Source organism: Andrena cerasifolii, chromosome 1 (assembly GCF_050908995.1).
Source record: "Andrena cerasifolii isolate SP2316 chromosome 1, iyAndCera1_principal, whole genome shotgun sequence".
NCBI classification, from domain to species: domain Eukaryota; kingdom Metazoa; phylum Arthropoda; class Insecta; order Hymenoptera; family Andrenidae; genus Andrena; species Andrena cerasifolii.
This window is the reverse complement of record NC_135118.1, coordinates 26932281-26951510: the sequence shown is the minus strand read 5'-3', so window position 1 is coordinate 26951510 and position 19230 is coordinate 26932281. Positions and strand designations below refer to the sequence as shown.

The window sequence follows — 19230 nt, the reverse complement described above, 5'->3', positions numbered from 1 at the left end:
TTTAGACGTTTCATGATATAAATGTAATATATTTATTGTTTTAAGTAAATAAATAAATATTTGGTAAATAATAGGGAAACGTTTAATAATCATAAAAATCGTATTCTGCCACATTCGAAATTTAATTTTTTTCTTTTAATCCTAGTTTCTTCTGTAGCATCAACCACTTAATGGCAAGTCCGGGAACTCTAGTTTAATTTCGAATTTTGGCAGCAAGTATTCTTCCTGAATTTATAAAAAGAAGCATTCATTGGCGTAACATCGATTTTCTGCGGAAGAAATTCCGCGAAAGCATAAACGCTTTTCTGGCAACTGTGAAATGTAAGTGGGACATGGAAAGCAGTGACTCAACGTACGTAATACTGGCAAACGCAGTTTGAATCTTTATAGAATGCAGATTACCTTGGGGGCAATTTTAAAGACGTGATTTAGTGGTACACTAATTATTCTTGAACGACTGCGCCCATTCCGATGCGACGTGGAGATTCTTGCCTCATTTGCCCCACCAATGGCAAACGAATATTTTGAACTTCGCTTTTTTAGACTGTATAAGAAAAAGCGCGGGAAAACGTTGCAATTTATAAGACACAAAATAAACACCGCGCAGAAACGAAACCTTCCCAAGCTCCTAAAAAGGATGCCATTTTTTTTCGATCCGATGCTTAACTTAAATAACATTGTTTTTTAACAAGCAGCAATAAAAAATTGAAATCTATTCGGCAATATTCTATAGACACTTAAATCCTAGAACCTTTCATACTTACACCGTTCGAAAGTAGAAATTACAACCGACTCCTCTGCATTTATTGGTTATTACGAGTTTCATAATCATTATGTCAATTTTGATCGAGCAAGTTATAAAACCAATTCGCTGATGGCGGTTACGTTCAATCAGCTGTTTCGAAATGATGGTGAACTCACCGAGCGATATCTTTCTACTTGTTTCACCGAATGCTCCCAAATACCACTGTCAATCGTACTATACCCTCCAGGCACAGTGAAAGTAACCAGCACCGTCGTCCTTCAGTTACTCCCTAAATCGAAAGAAAGTCAAAGTGATCTTTCAAAGTCTTTATTTGAATAAGTAGGTATATGCATATCAATCTATTTAATAGAAATTAATTAGTTATAGAAGAAGATCATTATAGCTACAATTCGCGCAATGATTTTTTTACTACATCCGGGTATTATAAACATTGGTATAATTAGCGTTGAGTATTTTCTTAAATATACACTAGGGTGGCTCTTATTTACTCTTGGTAAAAATTTTTTTCAAGATTTTCTTCGGGGCACCCTCCAGAATAGTTCCAAATAATTGGAAAAAAATCCGTGCAAAGTTTGAGCTCGATCGGATAACGGGAAGGGGTGCCCCTGGGCCTTTAAACATTTAAATCATTATTTAACAGCTCGCGAAGTCGATTTTATATAATATCCTCCAAGTTATTGATTAAATAAAAAAATGTGTCAAACAAAAGTTGTAGATCCGGACAAGGAGCATCTTTTATGTTGTATTACTTTTTCTCGTGCGATAAACGGTTTTCGAAAAAAGTCCGAAAAACAAAAAAAAACTTTTTCTCTCAAATTTTGAAAGTTTAAATGCTTCTAGGACACTTTTTATTTATGAAGGCGAACAAAAAAATGCTCCTTGTCCGGATCTACAACTTTTATTAGACACATTTTTTTATTTCATCAATAACTTGGAGGATAATATATAAAATCGACTTCGCGAGCTGTTAAATAATTATTTAAATGTTTAAGGGCCCAGGGGCACCCTTTCCCGTTATCCGACCGAGCTCAAACTTTACACGGATTTTTTAAAATTATTTGTTACTATTCTGGAGGGTGCCCCGAAGAAAATTGAAAAGTCGAAAATAAGAGCCACCCTAATATACACCTACATAGAATTCGGCTGCAACAATTACATTCTATGGACTGGTTCTAATATTAGGGTGCCTAACGTAGAGATCTGTAATTAAAATAGTGTTGATAATAACGCTCCCAGAATAGATGAGAATTTTCGTAACATAGAGTTCACTTGGACTTTCACTGAAAATCCGAAGTGCAAGCGAGTATCCCACGGTGTTTCTTCTCGCCACGAAGACGATCGCAGGGTCAATGGTACTCTTATTGGAAGCGAGAAACTCGCGTGATTATACCGCGCTGTTTTCTCTGCTGAGACGCTGAGATGTGTGCGACCAGCAGGTCAATAGTAGGTACACTTATAGTGTTCTATCAAAACATCAGTCGTTGAACATTAGAGAACATTTAGTTTCCTTAGCAGTGAACTTTCCTCTCATTGAGGTCGAGGAATCAGTCTTCCACTCGCGACTAGCGCAATCTCTGAAACTTAATTTCTCTGATCGACTCTCTGAAGCTACTCCATGCGGACTTGAATTATTCAAATTTAAAAAAAAACACTAATTGCGTTCCGGCGTTACAGAACGTTTGATATTCCTTCGGTGATACTTCTGTGTCTTCGAGAAGGTCAGAAGTGTTTACTTCTGTTGCCCCTGCTAACGAAATCGCTTTCGAGCTTAAATCTTCGCTTGCAGTGGAAAAAAAGCTACGTAAATATTTAGGTATCGTGTTTCGTAGCAGAGGACGCGTTGCAAAGTGGGACAACATCGAAACGCCTGCCCGCTATCGATCAATTTCGTGGAATGCAGTTCACTTGACTCGACGAAACTCGTACTTGAACCTTTCTTTGTGAAACGAAGAATCTCGTAGCAGACTTTCATAACCGACTCGACACGTGCATGCAGCTTTCTGCAAATATTCCATTAGAATGATATTTTTCGCGTGATATACAGGGTGTTCATAGAATCGCGGTATGCAATTCCAGATTTCCATGCAGATACGAATTTAATAGCTCCCCTTTGATTCTATAGTTTAAGATCCTTTTTTCAAATTTTTCTATCTGAAATAAAATGATTTAGAATTTCGACCGTAAAGAATTTTTACAAATTAAAAGTAAATGTTATCGGCGCACCGGTTCGGTCTGTTTTTAAGAGATTAAATAAAAGCTATTGTGCAAATTTTAAGATTAAGTTTCCAACGTTTCGGTCAGTATTGCGACGGTCAGTAATTCTTTCCTTGATAATGGTCGCAATACTGACCGAAACGTTGGAAATTATTTTTAAAATTTGTACATTAGCTTTTATTTAATCTCTTAAAAATAGACCGAACCGGTGCGCCGATAACATTTACTTTTAAGCTTTTTCTATCTGACTTTTACCATAAAAATAGCACCGTTAGACTTTTCTTAATGGTGCATTTTCAAAGCAGTCTTCTTAAGAATTTCAAGAACTTTGAAGAAGAGTCTTTCAAGAATTTCCGAGTTGTAACATTTCTTTTATTATTTCTTCTCTATTAACAATCACTGATTCTTATCCCTCGATCCTCTCGACTTGTTAAAATCCTGATTGGATAGGTGTACCAAGCAGCAGTGAGGTCTGATTGCAAATTTTGTATACACTCCATAGAAACAACACACCTTTCTCTCGAGCCACGATTATTAAATCTCAGAACGGCTTTATTCTACGAATAAGAGGCCATTCCATGTCGACGCTACAATCCTTACTCGATCTAGAGGTCGACGATGGCACCGTGTCGCTTCCGGTGCCAGTCTAACACCGTCGCGGAAGCGACAGATGGTACGGTGAAAGGTATCAAATCGATGGTTGGCGAACGGAGCCACGGCAGGCATTTCTAGATTTTTAGACTCGATGTGTACTTGATTAGAATTAAATGAAAATCGTAAATTTTAATTGGAGGTTGAAAATTTAATTTATATGGATGCAGGTTGAAATTAAATAATTTTAGATGATACAGAATTCAAATTTAATTGGAGGTTGAACATTTAATTTGTACCGATGCAGGTTAAGATTGAATAAATTTAGATGAAATTGAATTAAATTTTAATTGCAGGTAGAAATTTATTGATTTATTTTAAAGTTACATAATTTTAGTGACTTAAGTGACGGCACCGATTGAGACAGACAGACCCAGGGCCTCAAACTGGACTCCAGTTTTGGGTTCTACGCACCCTATATTAAAGGGTGATTCCGGTTAGCGCGCCGATAAATTCAGCGATTTTCAGGAATTTATTGCGAAGAAAGGAATTATAGTAATGGAATAAAACTTTTTTCTATTGATTAAACTACATTTCTGTAGTAAATAAAAAATATAAAAGTAATAAAATTGTTGCTTTCAAATTGCTTTTGAAGGCGATTTTGATGACATGGTTAAATATTCATGCCTCGCTCTAGCAGGCGATTTCAGCTGTTGGACTTATCTGAAACCAAAAATACAAGCGGATTCTTGATCAGTATGACTGTCGCTATCGCTCGGACTATAATTACTGATTTATCTTCAAAATTAGCAAAATGGTGGGCAAAATGAAAGAATCAATGTATTTCGTTTTTTTTTCTGTGCTATTTTCGATTTTAAAAGTAGGTTGGACTCAATGAAAATACATGGTTGTCGTCCCGGCGAGAGTCATAGGCGTGCCGAATGGGCAGTAAAATTTATAAAGCAATCGGTTCGATAGATTTTGAGATTTTATCTTCATGATGTGAAAAAATGACGTTCCGAGAAAAACGCGTTCAAAGTTTTCATCTATAGAGGCCGAGCATCTGCGCTCCCTACAAAATGCGTCTGTAGAATCTAAAATAATTGTAGTTTTCCATGAAAATTGAACAGTACAGTCTTGAGGATATGTACATTCGAAAAATATTAAAAAAAAATATATATTTTTTTCAAATATAAAGTAAATATTTACTTTACATTTTTTAAATATTAATTTAATATTTCATGAATACTTATTTCACATTTTCTGAATATTTACTTTACATTTTTTAAATATATATTTTACATTTCCTGAATATTTATATCGGAACTCTGAATATTATTTTCACATTTCCAGAATATTTGCTTTATACTGAATATTTCTTTTATATTCCACGAATATTTAGTTCATATTTTCAAAAAATTTATTTCACATTTTCAGTATGTGTATATAATATCTGTAATCAACATTTTTGTCATATTAAAAAGTGTGGCCAAAAAGATATTTTTATAATATTTGGAAAAGATATTTAACCAATATTTTGTGCTACCAGGGACTGATCACAGCGGAAGTCCGAGCCCGGGTCAGTTTGTACCCGTATTAACTATCCTACTATACGCATTTTACCCTTTTTTTTATTAGAGCAGTAGAGAAGAATTTTTTCGATTTCCGAAGTTCTCCTCTCCCTACTGTTATTTCAGTTGGCGACGTTACGCCTGGGTCCCAAAAGACCCAGCACCTCCAGCCGAGGGTTGAGATTCCCTACAACCCTGCAAAGTTGAAAAAAATCGAGATTTTCGGGTTACCAAAGTTCCCTTGTGAGGCAGAGTTAAGGTACTCTGGACTCCAGACACTCATATTTGAAACACGAGCTGCTATCACCTTACATTTCTTCCAAACGACTCGCCCTGGTGCTCGCAATATGTTTACTTCGACGCCTGGCTGATTTTACGAGTTCATTATACTCTACCACCATGTGTGTAACTATGAAACAGATAAAACTGATCTCTGCGCGTGTGCATTTCACCGTCTCCATGTGCTGGGACACACCTCCGCGGCTTTTACCCACATTCTAAGCCCGCTAGACGCGCTTCCAGGTTGCAGGTTCCAGCACACTTCCCGCTGGCCGAGCGTAATAGCTTCTTCCTCGTCTCTTTGGCAACGTAACGCGTCGATGCTCCCTGGTCTAGGAGGAAATTTAGTAGGGTGTGCGCAACAGAGCTTACAGTGAGTCTTGCCGCATAGTGGACGTCTTGGCCAGTGTTCTTTTAAAAGGGTGCTGGTAAGCACTGAAATATTTAAATGCATATGGGCGCTTGAATAATAAAATAAGATAGGGGAAGGGCAAAGCTTAAGAAATTTCGGGTCTAATCTTATTATCTAATCTATACCCTAGTAGCATAAAATATTGGTTAAATATCTTTTCCAAATATTATAAAAATATTTGTTTGGCCACACTTTTTAATATGACAAAATTGCTGATTACAAATATTATATACACATACTGAAATTGTGAAATAAATTTTTTTAAAATATGAACTAAATATTCGTGGAATATAAAAGAAATATTCAGAAAGTATAAAGCAAATATTCTGGAAATGTGAAAATGATATTCAGAGTTCCGATATAAATATTCAGGAAATGTAAAATATATATTTAAAAAATGTAAAGTAAGTATTCAGAAAATGTGAAATAAATATTCAGGAAATATTAAATTAATATTTAAAAAAATGTAAAGTAAATATTTACTTTATATTTGAAAAAATATATTTTTTTTTATAATTTTGTTTCTACCATTAAATAAATGTTTACTTTATATTTGAAAAATATATATTTTTCATAATATAAAATGAATATTTCCTGAATATTTGGAAAAAATATTTGCTTCTTGATCTAGAATAAATATTGTATGTATATTTAAATATCAGAAAGCGATTGAACCTCTTTAATATTGGATGTATGTGTATTCAATATTTTGTGCTACTAGGGTACTGTCTAATCTTATCAATTAAAATAATTATGAAAAAATCTAAATTTATCAGAAAAAAACAGAATGTAACCCAATACTAAAAATTACAAATAACTCTTTAATCAACTTACCATCACCAATAAATATTAATTCTTGATGAAACTTTGGTAGCAAATAGAAAGGAGCGCCACAGAGTGAATCTTCAGAGATAGCGATGACTAAATTAGATTCCAGAAAGAATACTTTCCATTATTTCTTTTTCTACTATTGTAAATTATTCGAAGCCGACATTTGGCAATGTAAGTGGTGCTAACTAGCTAGGTTCTAATATTAATCGGGGATGTTTCGGGAGAAGTCCTTCAAGGAACACCTACCCCTATCTGAGAACCACGTCGAAGTCGAGAATTAGGGTCTCCGTGCAATTATTACAGTAATAATAAAAGTCACCACTTTGACCGTGAAAAGAGAATATTCATTGGTCGCCCATGATTTTGCTAATTCCCAAGAAGGAATGGCTAGCTGCCCCAGGTAGAGCACCCGTCCAAAAAGAAAGATCCAATAGTTCATCGATCAATTCAGCAGTTCGCCCCACAAATTTCGGTACACGTTCGTAAATCGCCTAATTGCTTTCATCGAGTCAAAGCGAACGTCCTCCGCTAATTCGCGGGCGTGGATTCGCGCATCAATCTTAACCGGGTAAGGCCCATCGATTCCGCTACAAACAGTTATCGCGCAATTTCCATTCGTTTTGCATAAATCTCAATAATCAGCTGCCGATTAAATCGGCAGTTAGAAATTTAAGAATCTATCTAACCGTGGAGCATTCCCCAAGCTCCAGTCTTACCCCGCCACATCGCAGGCCCCGCGAAGCAGACGGGCGCTTTATAAATCAGATTCCATCGAAACGTGACACGGATTCTGCGTTCGTCGATTAGGTACAATTTCTCCGTCCGATGTGCTTCGGAATTTCTCTTTCTTCCTCTCCTTCCCCTATCTTGTCCACGGCGAGGACCCTCGCTTTCCACGCTGGACGCCCCAATCGTCGGTTTCACCTCGGAACGGGCCGCTTCCGTGGCGTGCAAGCGAATCTCGCGCGTTGCCAGGGGTCACTGATTTTTTATACGGATCACGAGCGAATAACTTCGTTCCCATTCCTCGTTCGCGGCGGCTCTCACATTGCATCTAATCCCCCGGGGCCTCTCGACGGTTGGGTAACCCGCTTGGGTCCCTGCTCCGGTCTGTCCAGTTGGGCAACGCACGGAGCCCTGCCTGGGCTACGTGGACCTGCCCACGAGCTTCATTTCGAAGTCTGTCTTACAGGAAGGCTTGGGGGGAGACGACGTCGGGAACACGTGTCTGATGGAATTCCGACGGCTACCTGACCGCCGACACAGACGTCGAAGCCGAATCTAATTGGGAGATAAAATACCATGTACCACTCTCGGACATGGTATTTTAATTAAAATGGGCTGGACGCCGCTTAAAAGCTTGTTAGACTAGATATCGATTGCCAGTGGCAAGAGGTTAACAGGGATTTTGGGGGATTTATGTCGATTCGAGATTGGGGTGCCTCGTGGTAAGGTGCTAGGTGAAGTTAAGGTGTTGACTTTGGATTAGTTAATTACGCGGTAGGGTGCTTGCAGTGTTTCAATTGCAAGCTGACGATAGGAATGAATGAGAGAAATATGTAAATTTTGGATTAAGGTGAATCTCCCAACTTCTGCTGATTTAAGAGGTAACTCGTCATAAAGAAGGTGTACAAAATTTGTTTGTCATCGAAATTTGCAGAGTAATTGATTAATTCTGTGATTATAAATCAAGCAATTGAAAAACTATTTAAGAAAGATATTTCAAGGTGTTTAAGTATTAGTAATTTGTTATTTAAATATATATTGCTCTAAATGTCCGTATTTCTGCTCATGAAAAGCTCGGGCAACACTCGCGTAAATGTTTAAATAATTTAGAATTATTTTGTCGTAATTGTAGTACAAACTTAACGTATATAATAATAAGAAAAATACGAAATGAGCAGAAATTTGGATATTCGTCTTGTCTAGCTTTGTGCTGCCTTCAGATTATTTAGGACTTTCCTGGTTTCTTGTGTATTTAGGTGCTAGGCTATGGGCTTCTTTATTTTTTTGGATTTTCTGATTTGTAAGAGGTTACAGTGGGGCGGGTAGGAAAAGAAATGTGACGAGTGGAGTGAATTTATTTTGTAACGTCGTATCCTTTCGACGCTTTCCCAGGATTACATGCAAATTGAAGATCCAGTGGGTAGCGGCGATTGCATAAAATGCTTTAACTGTACTACCAGTGAAAGCAAACAACTGCACTCTGCTACGACACGTCTGTTTACAATTGAATGTACCAGCATTTATGCCAAAGCAGTGGACACATTCCATCGATTAAACAGCGAGACGTTAATTTCGTTTGTTGGGCGCTCACTTTTTAACGCTTTCTTCTCGTTCTATTTACTCATTTATGCGCAATGCAAAGCTAACAATTGCGCAGTGTGGTTCCTTGGTTTTGGAGAACAGGACGGTGATTGTCGTGGTTTTGACACCTCGAGAGTGGCGAAATCAGTATTTTCGGATGGGATTACAATCGCCCAATTATTGATAATATTGCGGTATACAAAATTCGTGTTTATTATGCTGGGGTAAGTACATTATTTATTATGTAATTTATGTAATTTGGTTTTTAATACTATTTTAATAACATCAATGCTATTGCAGTACATGCAGTGTAATGTTAGAATAATATCTTCATTGATGGTGTTCGAGAGATTCGAGCAGCATGGTAGCATTACCATTGTGTTCGAAGTGTTAACCCCATCAATTAACAAGCGCATTAGCAAATTTTGCAACTGCTGTTTCTTGCTCCTTTTAGAACCTTCACTTCTAAACCGACTTCTTCACCTTAGCTTCGCCATATTCGTCAAGCAAACATCATCAATGAAACGATGATGTACACAATCATTCTACTAACAATCGTCTGTATCATGACCAAACATAGAATACAGTATCAGCAGTCGAAATTGCAAACATTAGAACTACTACATTAAAAACTACTGAAAAAGTTGAGAAATTTGGAAAAGATCGACAAACTTCCAGAAAGTCTAAAAATACAAAGATTCAAAAATCTAAAAATTAATAAATCTAAAGATTCAAAGATCCGATAAGCAAAAAGTTCGAAGATTTGAAACTTCAAAAATTAAAAAATTACATAGAAGCTTCAATGATCCAAAAAATTAAAATCCAGTGATTCAAGAATCCACGACTTAAAAAACCCAAAGATTCACAACTCTAAAAAGTAGAAAATCCAACGATTCGCATTACAAAAATTAAAAAATCCGAAGATTTGAAACTATAAAAATTAAAAAAATACATAGAAGGTTCAATGATCCAAAACATAAATATCCAATGATTCAAGAATCCAAGACTTAAAAAACCCAAAGATTCACAACTCTAAAAAGTAGAAAATCCAACGATTCGCATTATAAAAACTAAAAAGTTCAAAGATCTGAAACTCCAAAAATTAAAAAATTACATAGAAGCTTCAATGATCCAAAAAATACAAATCCAATAATTCAAGAATCCAAGACTTAAAAACCCAAAGATTCACAACTCTAAAAATTAGAAAATCCAACGATTCACAACTCTAAAAATTAGAAAATCCAACGATTCGCATTACAAAAATTAAAAAGTTCAAAGATCTGAAACTCCAAAAATTAAAAAATTACATAGAAGGTTCAATGATCCAAAAAACAAAAATCCAATGATTCAAGAATCCAAGACTGAAAAAACCCAAAGATTCACAACTCTAAAAATTAGAAAATCCAAAGATTAAAAAACCTAAAAATGATAAAACCCACAAATTAAAAAATCCCAAACTTGAAGACCCAATGATTCAAAACTCCAAACATAAAAGAATCCAAAGCTTCAACGCTCGTAAAATTTAAAACCCCAAAGACCCAAAAGTTTGAAATTAAAAAATAAAAAAGCGAAGAGATAAAATCATCGTTAGAACGGCATTAGAAAGATGAAGCGGATGGAAAGGACGCGCGTCTCTCCGTTGGATGGTGGCAGCTAAATGCCCCCTTTACCTTCGTCGAGCGACGGACGCGGTGGAAAAGACTGGAGAGCCCCCTCCAGAGGTGTGCCGAAGATGTGCCCGACGCTGTTCGCCCGGACCCCCATACAGCAGACGCGGAGGCGCTCATGGTACCCCTACTCGGTATGTCTCTATGCTTAGGGCTAGCTAGCCGCTTAGGCGGAGGAAGGATTCGCTATAAAAGGCACCGGAGCTACCAGAAATTCGTCAGAGAAGTGACGAACCGTAAAAAAAAGGCGACGGCGGCCTTTGCCGTTTTCTGAGCCCTCGACAATCCCGGTGAACGACACCCCCCACACAGAAGATGCGGTCCAGCCTGGTCAGTGTCCAAGTTTCTCGCCACCTTCGCCTGTCGTCGCTGTTGCTAGCTCGAAAACCGATTTATCGTGACAACACGTGTCGTACAGTGCACCTGTGAATTTGTGTGGAGATCTGCCGTTGATACGCGGAGCAGTGACGAGACCTGCGCCCAGTGGTGAAACTGACTTCGATGGATTTTGCTGCCTCACGCGCACTGTCGATCTCGCCATCGATTGTAGAGCGATTCACTGCCGTTCATAAGTATTAGGACACCTACTCTGTGCGGGATAATTGTGGGAAACAGATTTATCCAAGAACTCCAAGAATTTCAATTCCACTTGGTATTTCAAATTAATAAAAGCAGTGAAAAGTATTCGATCAGTACCAAGTATCACATTTTCTGCAAATGCAGCGGGTGTCCTAATATTACACTTATGAACAGCAGTGTACTCTGGGAGTTTATTCCTCTCATAAGATTCGTGTTTCTGGATGTTGTAAGTAGTTTGGTAGTGAACTTAAGGCTGGTTGGTAGCAGATACTGTGCATTATAGATTTGAACCATCGTGGTAGTGTTTCCTGGTATTTTGTAGAGGCAGTGTAAGTTTAATTTGGTAGTTAATTCTTGTTTGATCAGTTATGGGAATCGGGAATTTTCATTTAGGTAGACTGTCTTATTTATTTCGAGGTGGGTGGCATGATTTAATAGCTGCAGATTAATTATACAGACACACAGGGCGGAGTAAGAGTTTCCTTGTCTGTTATAGATTGAGTTATGAGAAATTCGTGAATCGTTCGCTTTGAGACTGTCGAGGCACACCACTGGGCAGAAGTTCTCTCGAGGTCCCTTAAGTGAATTGGTATCCAGGCACTTCGAAGAGTGCTGAGTGCATGGGTTAAAGAGTAGTTGGAGGACTCTGTTTTTAGACCACGGAAGACGTTCTCATTTTGCACTGCGGCGCATATTTGCTAGGTGCTATCCTAAGTAGGTATTCTCGTCACTTCCCAGCGCGTAGGATTGGAAAGTCGAGCAACGTGCTCGTGCCTCGAATGATCATCTCTCGTGAAACTGTACCAAAGATATTTCAAACTCGTTCGGCTTCCTCGCCCGACACAATTATTAAACCCTCGTAAAACAAAGTATCACCGGCAACCCTAGCGCTCCAAAGAATTCTCAAAGAAACAACGTAGGCACAGTGACTCGATTTATAATTCTGTGCAACAGATTTCTGCCAGTTCGAGAATTATTCCACCGGGATGGATTCTGAAGTGGCACCTAACTAAATCCTTGTATCTACTTCAAAGCATCCCACAGCGAACGCTAAAGTGTATACCGTCTCTTAAAAATTCGACAGACTTCTACAGGCACCTTCGTCGCGGTCAAACCGTCGAAGACATCGAGAGTCCCGTCGCGTCACACTTTTCCTTTTCCATCGTCAAATTAATGTCCGCTTTCTATGGATCTTACGGACTTTCGTCGATCCTCCGAAGCGCCCAACAGCCTTCCAATGAACGCCAGATGGTCAAGGCTGATAGATCGTAACGAGAGTACAACGCGGATCGGATAATCCGACGTGATTGTGCTACCTGTCGACTTTCGGTCCTTGATCTTGACGCTGGAGCCATTGGAATCGACGTAACAGTCGCGGAGGACGCGGAAACGAGCCATCGAATGGCCAAAGTGCAGGACGAGGGAGATAAAAAGAATAGAAGATATAGGAAGAAAGGAAATTCAGAGGCGCGGTCCAGAAATGAATTAAACGCCTCGAGTTTCATGGCCACCGGGTGGCCTCTGCTCCGGGGCTGGCTGGAGGAAAACACGGGGGCCTCTCGACCCAATTCACGGACTTGCTTTACGCCCGTTCGTTAGTTCGCACGCGGACACTTTCATTTTTGAGAGGGGCGCTGGTAAACCGCCGTAAAACCGCGGGACACGTGATTCTTTATCTTTTTTAAAGACACCGCTGGGAAAAGTAGCCGCCTGCCTGTGGCAGGGCTCGTCACGAGCTGTCCTCCCTGTCTCTGGCCCCTCCGTTCCTTTGCTTCCGCGTTTGGCCTCGATGGAATTCGTCTTCGGAGGATTTCAATCTCCACGAATTGAAAGTCGTGGATTTTGTCCTCGAGGATGAAGGAGAATACTGCGCGGAGGTCGAATAGATTATAGATCGCAATCGGATTTTAATTATTATCGCAATACCGCAGAGAAGAATGGCCCCCCTTGCCATTTCCCTTCTTTCACTTACGTGTGAAATTCCGCTGAAATATTTTTATTGGTCCCCGTGCGAAAAGCTTTCGTTGACTGTTAATTCCAAGCGAATGGAAAATTGAAAAATCCACGCGCAAGTTCGAAGTCAGTGGAGGGGATAAGATAACGCGCGAAGGTCGAGCAGATCGCGATCAGACTGCAATTATTACAGCAATGCTCGTGTGCGAGGCGCCGTTTCAGTTAGAACAGAGGAGATTGTATCGGTGTTGAATTTCCAGCGAGTGGTACCGTGTTACTAGGTAATTACAGAGCTCGCCACAGTCACCTACATGACTAACGCGGCACGATTGCCTCATTTGCATTTCTGGCTGGATGATCACCACTTTCCGCCTTTCTTCCGGCAGCTATCGGCGGATTAGTGCTGCTCCCCGTTTCCGTAAACGGGACAGATTTTGACACCGCAATTCCTATTTATAGAACTGTAATTAGAATGCATAATAATCAGGGTTCTCTTTCCAGCTGCTATTGAGCTGCCTCTTTCTCGTCTCCGCTCTCGGGGAGCCGATAAGGACGAAGAAAGAGTAAGTGTGTATACTGCAAAAATTGATATCACTAACAGTTAATCGAGTGTTGCTTTTAATTCAGATGATTTTCTGTAACTCACAAATTATTCTATGCATCCACTTCTGATAGTTTTACTGCACACACTAAGGCTGGGAATCCACCGGGAAGTTAAGGGGACTAGGCAGTCGAAAATTCGATTTTTTACTGCATTTTCCGAAAGTACTATCTTTTCTCAATGAAATGCCGCTTGGTTTGTAGTAAAATTTACAAAATTGTAGATTTGGAAGCTAAAAACGTGAAGCGGCAACCTATAGCGTCGCCTTTGCCCAGAAACTTTAAATGCGTTTTTCTCGAATATTTTTTTCTCTTCATTTTTTCCTGATTGAGAGCGAATTGAGGTTCAAATCGACTTGGAAAAATTTACAGGATGTGTAGAACGTGTGTCGTTTCGGCGCAAACCTCTGATATGGTCTGTAAAAATTCGAGACTTTCATAAAAAAAAAATCCGGTGACTTAATTTTTTTTATGAAAGTCTCGACATCCTGTAATTTTTTCCAAGTCGATTTGAACCTCAATTCGCTCTCAATCAGGAAAAAATGAAGAGAAAAAAATATTCCAGAAAAACATATTCGAGAAAAACGCATTTAAAGTTTCTGTTGCCGCTTGACGTTTTTAGCTTCCAAATCTACAATTTTGCAAATTTTACTACAAACCAAGCGGCATTTTATTGAGAAAAGATAGTACTTTCGGAACATGCAATAAAAAATCGATTTTTCAACTGCCTAGTGCCCTTAAGCTAAGCTATGCTATGCGATGCTATGTTTTAACGTAGCTTTTGGTGGAAACGGTTCCATAAGAATGTATCGAAGCTAATTTTTTTAAAACGCAGCATTGCACAGCATAGCATCGCATAGAATAGCTTCCTGGTGGATTCTCTGCTTAACAAGTGACATATCTAACAAAGATGTGAGTAAATCGATAGTTAAAAAAGACACTATTATAAATTATAGAGCTCCATTGAGCCCACCCCCGAGCCAGTATGGTCCACCATCGACCTCCTATGGGGTTCCCGACGTAGGAAACTCTTACAGTGGACCCTCCGATTCGTATGGTGCTCCACCAGTACCATCTTCGTCTTATGGTGCACCAGCTGGCGGTTCCTCCCACCATGACGCGCCATCCTCTTCGTATGGAGCTCCCTCAGCTCCTTCCTCTTCCTATGGAGCACCCTCAGCTCCTTCCTCTTCCTATGGCGCACCCTCAGCTCCATCACCTTCCTATGGAGCCCCCTCGTCCTCCTATGGTGCACCATCGGACCACGGTTCCTTCGGTGGCGATCAAGGATACAGCAGTGGAGGATCCTTCGGCGGTGATCACGGCGGACACGGCGGTGGAGGATCCTTCGGCGGTGATCACGGCGGACACGGCGGTGGAGGATCTTTCGGCGGTGATCAGGGCGGACACGGCGGTGGAGGATCTTTCGGCGGTGATCAGGGCGGACACGGCGGTGGAGGATCTTTCGGCGGTGATCACGGCGGTGGAGGAGGTCATGGATCTTTTGGTGGCGATCAAGGATCCTTTGGAGGAGGCAATTTCGGTGGAGGAGGCCTGTCCAGCTCCTACGGACCCCCGGCTCAGTCCTACGGACCCCCGGCTCAGTCCTACGGACCTCCCGCTCAGCCGCAAGGCAGGCACGAGAAGAAGCTAACGTGGAAGCCAGAGTGGAAGCAAGTGTGGAAGACGGAGCAGAAGCTGACCTGGAAGCAGGAATGGAAGAAGATTCAGGTACCAGTGTGGAAGGAGGTCCAGGTGCCGGCGTGGAAGGAGATTAAGGTACCGGTCTGGAAGAAGGTGCAGAAGCCCATCTGGAAGGAGATTCAGGTACCAGTGTGGAAGGAGGTGCAGGTGCCAGCGTGGAAGAAGATCTGGAAGCCGGTGTGGAAGGAGATCCAGGTGCCAGCTTGGAAGGAGGTTCAGGTACCGGACTGGAAGAAGGTGTGGGTACCAGAATGGGTGAAGATCGGTATCCCCGGTGAGCAGTACGTCGGCAAGGATCACCATGGCTGGCAGTACACCAGCCACGATCTCTGGAAGAAGAAGCTGATATGGAAGCCTGTGTGGAAGAAGATCTGGAAGACGGAGAAGAAGCAGGTATGGGTGCCCGACAAGAAGCTGGAGTGGAAGGCTGAGTGGAAACAGATCTGGAAGACTGACAAGAAGCAGGTCTGGGTGCCCGACAAAAAGCTAGTCTGGAAAGAGGAGTCCGTGCAGGTCTGGGTGCCGGAGAAGAAGCAGATCTGGGTGACCCAGAAGAAGCAGGTGTGGAAAGACGAATGGAAGAGCAAATGGGTGCCGGTGTGGAAGGACGTGCAGGTACCAGCGTGGAAGAAGATCTGGAAGCCCGTTTGGGAGAAAGTCTGGGTGCCCGCAGAGCCCCACCACGACGAGCATCACGGTTACCCGTAAATGCCTGTCGCGTGAGATCGTCCTCCTCGATCCTCCTCGTCTCGACGACAGACGCCTCATCGTTGTTAAGTTTTCTGCTAGCCTAGCTGTACCGGGGGATCGAAGGTCGATAGTCGACTTCGAATTCGCGGTGCGCCCTCGGGTGGTCGTGAAGCGAGGACCCAGTGGAATCCGAATTTCACGAATCCGCGGGAAGAGGTAGCGAACAATGTTGGTGTGGACGAATGTACCATGGAGGCGGGAAGCGTTGATGCAGAAGGCGCTCGAGCCTTTGTGGTACGCTTGAAAAGCTGGAAATTGTGTATGTAGTGTGTCGAAATGCGATTGACGGAATAAAAATTCGAAAAATTGAATTTTGGAAATTTGGAAAATTTGAGGAACGAGTAGCTGGAATTTTGAAATATAATTTTTTTTTTGAAATTTTTGAAATTTTGAAATTTCGATATTTTGAATTTTGAAATTTTGAAATTTTGAAATTTGAAATTTTGAAATTTGAAATTTTGAAATTTGAAATTTTGAAATTTGAAATTTTGAAATTTTGAAATTTTGAAATTTTGAAATTTTGAAATTTTGAAATTTCGAAATTTTGAAATTTTGAAATTTTGAAATTTTGAAATTTTGAAATTTAGGATTATTGGGATTTTCAGATCTGGAAAGTAAAAGGATATGGGAACTTGAGTACTGAATGATATGAAACTTCAGAACAATTTTTTTTCAAATATTTTTTACCAGTTTCAGCAATTGCATAATCAACGTCTTTTCCAAAAAGATTCAATCGAGACACTATATCTGAATGTTCCAGCGCTACTTCATGATACGTGCATCGTCATCGACTGTGTTGCTCGTCCACGTCGTGGACTCTCCGTCCATACTGCATTGAATGTAATTAGTTTTCACTTGTAAATAACAGTAGTTTACAAAGTTGTATACATATCGATATTTTTGTACAATGTTTACGTATGTTACCATAATAAAATACATTTTTATTATTTATGCGTAGAAAGTTTAATATCTTGGCTGAGTTCTCCAATACTGGAAGCATAAACATAAGCCTAATTTCTAACTTAAGAAAACATTGAATTCATTGGAATTCAAACAACGAAGAACCTTATCCACTTAATAGACCCTTTATCTCATACAAAACCTTCTAAAATACTAAAAACCGCATAACGTGCCCTAAATTCCTTATCTAATAAGTGTTCAACTCAGCAAACACCACAAAAAAGTGCAATAAAACGAAAACGAGTAAAGCCCATCAATTTCAATCATCAACATCAACTAAATCACTAAACTTGAAGTTAATCCCTTCGATTCGCTTCATGCACATGCAATTCGATCTCCAACAAATGTATATTAAATCGACCCAAATCAATCATACAACCACATTACAGTTCCATTTCAACTAATCTCATCCATCTAACACAAACAAGAGCGCGAAAACAATTCTTCCATTTCCCACGAGCACACCACGCGTTCTAACACGACGAACCGCGTCGCCCCCCTTATCCATTAATTCCCGCTAGCATGAAAGCGCGTTGAGGGGCGCGGGGGGGGGGGGGGAGGGAGATGCTTTCTAGGGATAAGATGAGATTCAAGGGAAAGATCGTGTCCCAGGGTCTTCAGGGTCACGATTCACGCTCACGACCTTTACTTTCTCCGTTCTCGTGCACAGCAAACTGTGGGACGGCACGTCCGTGCGCCAAGAAGAAGCTGAAGAGCCACCGGAAGTCGCGTACAGCTGGCGGATCGCATTGAGTTCGAACGAGGCGCATGTAAGTAGCAAAAAATTACGAGGAAGCGACTTTCGCGTAGCGCTAAAAGCGCGGCTGATTAATCGATCCCGTTTTCAGAGTCCCGTCCTCGCGGAGCTGCACGCGCTGCCACGAAGAAGATCGATCGTCAAATCGCTCGAAGATCAAGTAAATGTTTCGTTTGATAATACATACATGCGTTTTTTTTCTGCGCTTTTGCCCTGATTGCGAGAAATCCGAGGTTCGGATCGACTTGAAAATTTTACAGCACGCTCAAAATATACTCCTCTCTGGAGTGTACCTCAGCATTAAAGTGCAGAAGCTCTGTTTCCTGAGATAAAAAAATGAACAGTCAACTGTGCACCCTGAAAATCGATATTTATCGCACAAATCGACTTCTCCTATTTAGTCGCTATTTTAATAACACTAGTTTGCAACAATTTTGTGCAGCAGATGCCACTGTTTTTTTCTTATGTAAAATGGCCCGCTGATTCGTTTTGTTTTTATTTTTAAAACAGGCGTAGATATGTCTCTGAAGATCCATTTCTTGTGTTCTCGCTTGAATTTTTTCCCCGAAAATCTTGGTGATGTAAATGACAATGTTATGAGAAAATGATGGGATTTTATATTTGGCCTTGTTTTCTTCGTAAAAGTGCAGGCTCAACGTAAGAAATGAAAAACTGGGCCCATTTTTGCGTTTTCGATTTTTCCCGGTCGAAAAAAATAACTTTACTCACATATTTCCATCGATTTCACCTGAGCTACTGAACCGATTTGAATTTTTTGTCACGTAGATTTGTTGGTGTTTCAATTATCTTTAATTTGAGATAATTCTCGACGATATCAGTCATTCGGAACACGAGATATTCGCAATTAAGTGGGACCACATTTTTGGCAGACAGGTAAAAAGTTCACCTGTCGATATCTCGAAAACGCATCCACATTTCCAAATTTTTACACCTTATTTTCGGAAGCAGCATGCCATTTTACATAAGAAAAGAATATTGGCATCTGCTGAATAATTTTTTTTTATTTTGTAAACTAGTGTATTTTAATTCAACTCTTTTTTGGGAGGTCCACTCCGAAATTACAGATTCTAGGAGAAACATACTCCAAGGAAACCGCTGTATCTTTATTATTAAGCTTAATATCAGGGCAGAAGCAAAGACACTGTTTCTAAACCACTGTATAATCCACTTCGTGTGGTGCCATTAATAAAACAGATACGTGGACGAACAAAATATTTCTTCACTCAACGAGATAGTAATAAACATTATGTAAAAGGAAAAGTCTGCGC

At 40.1% G+C, this 19230-nt stretch overlaps 2 protein-coding genes across 5 annotated transcripts in view; both read left to right on the top strand.

The window, feature by feature from the left end:
* LOC143373514 (methyl farnesoate epoxidase) overlaps nucleotides 1–19230 on the top strand; it is a 65318-nt gene that overhangs the window by 3590 nt on the left and 42498 nt on the right. The gene's annotated exons all lie outside the window — the stretch shown is intronic.
* LOC143373525 (uncharacterized) lies at nucleotides 10848–16571 on the top strand. 4 transcript variants are annotated; one of them, XM_076820901.1, is made up of 4 exons: nucleotides 10848–10968; nucleotides 13672–13733; nucleotides 14727–15163; nucleotides 15230–16571. In XM_076820901.1, the coding sequence occupies exons 1-4, from the start codon at nucleotides 10954–10956 to the stop codon at nucleotides 16180–16182; spliced, it is 1467 nt and encodes a 488-aa protein (XP_076677016.1). In that variant the 5' UTR covers nucleotides 10848–10953; the 3' UTR covers nucleotides 16183–16571. The 4 variants fall into 4 exon arrangements, with proteins under 4 accessions (XP_076677016.1, XP_076677026.1, XP_076677008.1 ...); XM_076820911.1 differs by having other exon boundaries at nucleotides 14727–15184; nucleotides 15263–16571; XM_076820893.1 differs by having other exon boundaries at nucleotides 14727–15223; nucleotides 15263–16571.

Bases quoted from the DNA above. Each gene is read 5' to 3' on its own strand.
- LOC143373525 (XM_076820885.1), top strand. The intron at 13,734-14,726 runs GTAAGTGTGTAT...TATAAATTATAG, and splicing joins CCGATAAGGACGAAGAAAGA to AGCTCCATTGAGCCCACCCC.